The sequence below is a fragment of the Anabrus simplex genome, chromosome 1 (genome assembly GCF_040414725.1).
Source record: "Anabrus simplex isolate iqAnaSimp1 chromosome 1, ASM4041472v1, whole genome shotgun sequence".
Classification (NCBI taxonomy): domain Eukaryota; kingdom Metazoa; phylum Arthropoda; class Insecta; order Orthoptera; family Tettigoniidae; genus Anabrus; species Anabrus simplex.
This window is the reverse complement of record NC_090265.1, coordinates 1,295,957,921-1,295,964,451: the sequence shown is the minus strand read 5'-3', so window position 1 is coordinate 1,295,964,451 and position 6,531 is coordinate 1,295,957,921. Positions and strand designations below refer to the sequence as shown.

General features: G+C 36.3%; 1 protein-coding gene across 1 annotated transcript in view; it reads right to left on the bottom strand.

Annotated features, from left to right (window-relative positions):
- Nucleotides 1–769: 769 nt before the first annotated feature.
- LOC136878420 (transmembrane protein 181) overlaps nucleotides 770–6,531 on the bottom strand; it is a 126,646-nt gene continuing 120,884 nt past the window's right edge. The window contains exons 12-13 of the mRNA XM_067152084.2: nucleotides 2,309–2,533; nucleotides 770–982 (exon numbers count right to left, since the gene is read on the bottom strand). Of these exons, the coding sequence (XP_067008185.1) occupies nucleotides 852–982; nucleotides 2,309–2,533 (356 nt within the window). The 3' untranslated portion in view covers nucleotides 770–851. The remainder of the gene's footprint in view (nucleotides 983–2,308; nucleotides 2,534–6,531) is intronic.

The following is a 6,531-nucleotide window of genomic DNA, read 5'->3' as shown; positions in this document are numbered from 1 at the left end:
GGATTATAGCCTCGTCCCCATCTTCCACTGTTAAAAGAAGGAGAGAGTTTGCTATCATGGATGAGGGCGAGTTGAAAATTTTCAGCCCACGACAGAACTGTCTCACCATTCTTGTCCTCATGTGCGTAACCCCATACATGACTGTGACTGTTGAAATCACCTATAACAATGGAGGCTTTACTTTTATCAAAATTGTGGGGTGGAATGAAGGAAAATTCTGCTGCAGGTGGTTTATAAACTGAGGTGATTACACAGTTACTTAGTTCAACGGTGATAATTTCAATATTGTTTTCATCTGACTGGCAAGCACTTCTGACTTCCAAGTTCGGCTTCACAAAAACGGCACTTCCATACAGAGCGTGTGGTCTTTCAGCGATCAGTTTCATGCCAGGAACAAAAGGGCGTTTCTGCTTCATATCTCTGTGTGTTTCCTGAACACATAGAACATCACACTGCTTGTCGCGACAAAGTTCATACAAAAGTTGTTCTTTACAAGATGTTATGCCTTCAATGTTAACAGAAATGACTGTTAAGGTTGGTTCTGAAAAGAACCGTTTGTTGGATCTCATATTAAATAACTCTGTTACTTCTGGTGTGAGAGAATCAGCCGTCTAGGAAGAGTCCTAGTCCGTTGCCCAGGAGACACCCGGATGTATAACAATATCGCATGCAAATACACCCTACTGGGAGGTTTCTCTCGTATCCTGTAATGACAGTAAAATTGTTATGCTAAGATTCAAAAGGGAATGAAAAACATGGGAAAGTAAGTTAAAACCAGAATGATTTATTGTAAAACAGGTATATTTTGGTATATATCAGTTATAAAAAACAAATTACTATTTCGTTTCTCTCTAATCACTATCATCATCATTTCGGCAACGATTCAGTGGTCTGCGACTTTCTTCATCTGAACCATAAATGACATCTTCATCGGAGTCATTTATCATTGAAAATGCTGGATTATCTTTTGTTATGGATGATTCTGTGAACAGAATATATTAAGAATTTTATTTTGATTTATAATTGTATGTTCTAATTATTAATTATGCTGAATCTAGTTTACCACACCCAGGAAACTGGAGATGGTTTAGGATGATGATGATGATGATGATGACTGAATCTAGTTGGTTAAAGTACTGACTTACTCATAGTAACTGAATATGCTATATGCTACTCTCACTTTTTCACTTTAGTTGGACATTTGACCCAATTAGATACTCAGACTTTAATCACAATCACTAAAATTGTTCATATATTGTTAGCAAAATTGCTGCAGCAGTGAGTGTTGAATGTAGGCACCTTCCTGGTAATTGCACTGAGTTCATTACTGTTTGTCATAGTCATATTGTTATCAATGCCATTTGAAACTAATGTTTTTCATCCTTATGTGGACAAACAGACATTTCCACTGTAAGACTGTCATTTTACCATATGCAATGTAAAATATTAATGCAGAGCTACAATGACTTGGTACATATTTTCAACATTTCCTTCTCCTAAGCCATTCTAGAATGCAACTAATCACAGTTGGCTCCCAGTGTTTTACCTAATTCAGTTATTTCCCCAGCCCATAACAATCGTCATCATCAATATCCCACTCCAGTCGCCCGGGTGAGGTTTCCACAACAATAAATGGTTATAATATTCTCCAATAGTAAAACAGGGAGAAACCCACAACTGGTTAGACCACTGACAGGAGTCTATAGAAAGATATCTGCAATCCTGCACCCTCTTAAACAAAACAAGGAAATTATACAAACTGATATGAAAGTCAGACTCGTACAGTTAATTTACAAAATTAACAAAAGGAAAAGAAAAAAAAAATAAAAAGTGAAGCACAGTCACCTCTTTGTTGTGTTTCTTGGGTAACACTAAGAACCGGGCACAATATTTTCATCCCTGTACGAAGGACGGGTAAAATAGTATGACATGCCCTTAAGTAGGAATAGTAGTTGAAAGTTTACCCAGTTGAAAAAAACCATGTGCGATCCTTGAAGTCTATAAGAAAGCAATTACTTATTTGCTCCCTGATACTGTATCTGCAGACTCATTCAAATATTTAATGTAAGCTCTGTATTGTAACCATCATCATCACCATCGTCATCATTTGACATTTCTACATTAACAGGTCATGTAAGCGTTGTAACATTATCTAATATTCTGAGTAACAAGGTTATGAGTATACGTGACTCGAGACTTACAGGTAGTCTTTAATGTTGCAAAACATCTTAATATTTTTTTTCAAAGAGGAAAAGAATTGCAACTGGTATTTATTATTGGAAGCGAGTCAGTAAAAATTATTACTTACCGAACACTGTACCTTGGGCAGGAGAATATACATAAGCCATTGTGTAGAGATAAAAGTTCAAAAGTCCATAAAAGGACATAAATTCAGCTGAATTTTTGTAAGTAGTCGATAGTTCAGCCACAAAATTATCTTCAAGTATTCCAACTCCAAATCGCAACACTGTAATTGTTAAACTGATTGCCAGGACAATTAACATGAGCAATGTGAGGAACTTCAAGCGCATATCTGGAAAGATACATTAATTGCATGTAAATTATGAAATAAACTGCTATTATGAAGTAACACCAATAACACAAGTAGTATAAGGTATAAAACACTTATAAACAAGTAACTAAAGGAAAGAATTGAACATTTAAAAAACAGAGGATAGTAGCCACTGTTTTATGTAAAAGAGTTGAATAACGTAACTGCCCTCAGGACTCAAATCTGAATTCCATACTCTATGGATAGATGTGTTAACTGTTTCTGCTTGGATGTTGAACACCCCAGAGTGTCACAGTTAGCTCTTTGATGTTGAATTTATTGTCTATGGAGCCATTTGAAAGACAAGAGCTGAATTATTTTGAATCCACATGATAAACTCAGAATGCTATCAGGCTTCTCAGATACTGATTAATTTTAAAAAATGTAAACATGGCTTTAGAAGCTAGCTGTGTTATGGATGTGAAGTAAATTAGGATATAATGTTATTGTTTGTACATTAACATAATTTCCCATTATTACTGTTTACTTCTAGCCAGTAACATCAATGGCTGGGAATTTATGTAACTAAATACAGAGGTTAGGGCATTCTTGTAAACTTCAGATGAAATGAAAATATTAAAACTTATTTTCCAGACAATGATGCTAATGGTCAGTTGCAACTGGATAATGTTGATAAATAAAGAAAATAATCATATAATTGTCTCAAGGTTACTATTTATTTCCTTTTATGTAAAATAAAATTTTAACTGTTGTTTTAACAATGCAAACTTCCATGACACTTCTTTTTCTTCTTCCTTGGCCTATTGCCAAATGTGTTACTTGAACAATATAACATTATTGTTGTTTGTTACGTCATAAAGTACAATATGAATTAGATATAAGACAATGGGAAGGTACAACTACTGCTCGGCGTTGTCTTTCTTGGTTTTTAAGAAGGTATAGGATTCAGTTGATCGAGTGTCATTATTGAATGTTCTAGAAGAGTTCAGGATGGATATGACACCCAGAAATCTGATCAGTCAGACTCTCACTAACACAGAGTCAAAATTGAAATTCATGGATGAAATCTCAGAGCCATTTCAGATCAAACCTGGTGTCGGACAGAGTGATGGACTCTCCCGTCTTCTTTTCAGCTGCGGCTTAAAAAAGGTCATTCAGAATTGTAGGAAGTCACTAGGGAAAGAAGAAGGGAATAAAGATCGCTTCATATTAGGTCCCAAACTGAAACTAGTGTATATTGACTGTCTGGCTTTTAAAAATGACTTAGCCATTTTTACCAACAACATCAATTCAGCAACAAAGAAGATCAACCGTCCGAAAAAATAGCCGAGAAAGTAGGTCTACAGATCTCCTCTGAAAAGGCAAAATACATGGCAAACATCAATGATGGACCAGAGTGGATGATCACTAACTGTGGAAAGATTGGACAGGTAAAGAATTTCAAATCGTCATAATTTTCATTTCCCCTTGTCTAACTCCTGCTAGGTTGGGGTGTCGATGGTACTCCTCCACTGTTTCCTCTCCTTCCACCACTCCTCTTCACTAATTGTATTCCATTCCAGTCTTCTTTTTCTTATACTGTTCTTGACAAAGTCTATCCACCTTGCTCTGGACCTCCCTCTTCCCCTCTTTCTCTATATCTTAGCCTCCACCACTTGTTTTGGTATCCTTTCCTCCTCCATCCTCATAACATGTCCAAACCATCTCAATTTATTCTTCTCCATCTTTTCACTCAGTTTTTCTACCCCTATTTCTTTTCTGACCTCAAAATGTCTTATTCTGTCTTTGCTTGCCTTCCCTATCATACTACTCAGGAACTTCATCTCACTGGCCTGAATTTTACTCTTGTCTCTTGCTCTCAATGTCCATGTCTCTGATGCATACATTAATATAGGTGTATAGTACATCTTGTACATATATCTTTACATTTCATAGGAAATAATCTGTTCCACAAGAAGTTCCTTAAATTCTGGTAGAATGTATTCCCCACTTCTACCCATCTACTGATCTCCTTATCCAACCTTGCATCTTGCATTATTTCACTTCCCAAATATTTGAAGCATTCAACAACCTCAAGGTTTTGTCCCCTGATACTAACGATTCCTTTTCCTTCTCTTTCTCCTCTGATCAACACCACTGTTTTCTCTTCTCCACACTGATTTTCATACCATATTTCTCAATATTGTCATTGAAAGCTTCTAGTTGGATTTGCACTTCTGTATTGTTGACTCCCCACATCACTGTCATCTGCAAACAACAATATTTTCATATCCCCTGTACATGTTGCCTTTGTTTTCTTTAGAATTTCATAAACATTATAAATATAAGTGGAGACAATACACTTCCTTGTCTTAGTCCAGTTTTTCCTCTCCACTGGAGTCTGGATTCAACTGGAACAGTTTATGTACATTGCTTTCACTAATTTCCTTTATTGCTTTCCACATCCTTTTCTTTCCCGAGTTTCCCACACCTTTTCTCTATTAAGACTATCATACGCTTTCACTAGATCAAGGAATACGATCACTAGATCTTTTCCATATTCCCACTGTTTATCCATCAAGAATCTCATAGTAAATACGGGGTCCATCATTGACCTGCCCTGTCGATAGCCATACTGCTCTTCTTCTAAATCCCTTCCCAGCCTTCCTCTCATCCTCCTTTCTGTTATTCTCTCCATTATTTTGGGTACTTGTGACAACAGTATAATTCCTCAAATGTCACATGCTTTCCTATCACCTTTCCTAAATACTGGTATTATTACACCTTTACACCATTCATCAGGTACTTGCTTTTTCCTCCATATACACTTTAGCAGCCTATAAACCAATGTAGACCAATAAGTCCTGCTGCCTTTATCATTTCCACATATATTTAGTCCATCCCTGCTGCTTTTCCTGTTTTCATTTGTTTAACGGCCATTTCCACCTCTGCTATTGCAATATCACTCTCCGTTTCTGGATCATCCTCATTTACCACAACACACTCTTGTGCATCATTTCTCACATTCCATCTATTCTTTATCTCCTCTGGGTCTGTTATTACATTTTCCTTCACTTGTTTTGTGTAGAATTTTTCTTTTCTCTTATTTCTTTTTTATCAACCCATACAACATCCTTTTTTCCACCATTTACACCCTTTTCCATCTCTTGTGTGAATCTCTCCCAACATTTTTTTCTTTTTCTCATTTACAACTTTTTTAATACTTAAATTGAATATCCTGAAATCTTACTTCCTTCTTAACCTTTCAAGTGGTACATTTCTCTTGAGTACCGGTAGCTTCTAACACAGTGGTACATTCTCCATAAGGTACTGGGAAGTAACATATGGTGAGATTCTCTTGTGTAGTATAGTATTTTTATCAGGTTCAAAAAGTACAGAATAAGCTGTCAAAAATGATCATAGTACGAAGGGCACGGCATCTGGCTCACTGAGGAAAAAAAAACGGGAATTTACAGTGGGATACTTGTAATTGGTCAGGTATTTTCATCAGGTTTAAAAAACAGTCTCACTTTCAGGCTATTAAAATTATTACAGTGCCAAGAGCAAGGAAAGAGAATCTGGCACAGTGAGGAAAGCAATGGGAAACCTACAGTAACATAAGAGACTCATCGCTTTCGGTTTTGTACACACTTTGGAATCTGCTATTCAAGTGATCTAGAATAGGTTTCAATTTGTAGAGTTTCTTCACACCACATGTGGCTTCATCGTATTCTTCGTTATCGGCAAAGTGTAAGAATTTGAGAAGGAGATGAAATCTTCTTTTAGAGAACAGCTCCAAAAATATTGGGATCTCTAATATCTGTCTACAAGTAAAGTAGCTCTTGTCAGGTAGCTGATGAATGCCTTGCAAGAGAAACAGTGCAAGTAAAGTCATAATTTCGTCTTTATTTGTGTCAGTCCACTGATTCACTCTCAAGTATAGTTTCAAGGTTGGTGTGCTCTCTAAAAACAGTTGAGCATACCGGTTGGTTTCCCTACTTATTAGTTCCACTAATTCAGGAGTAAAAAACAATTGAAAA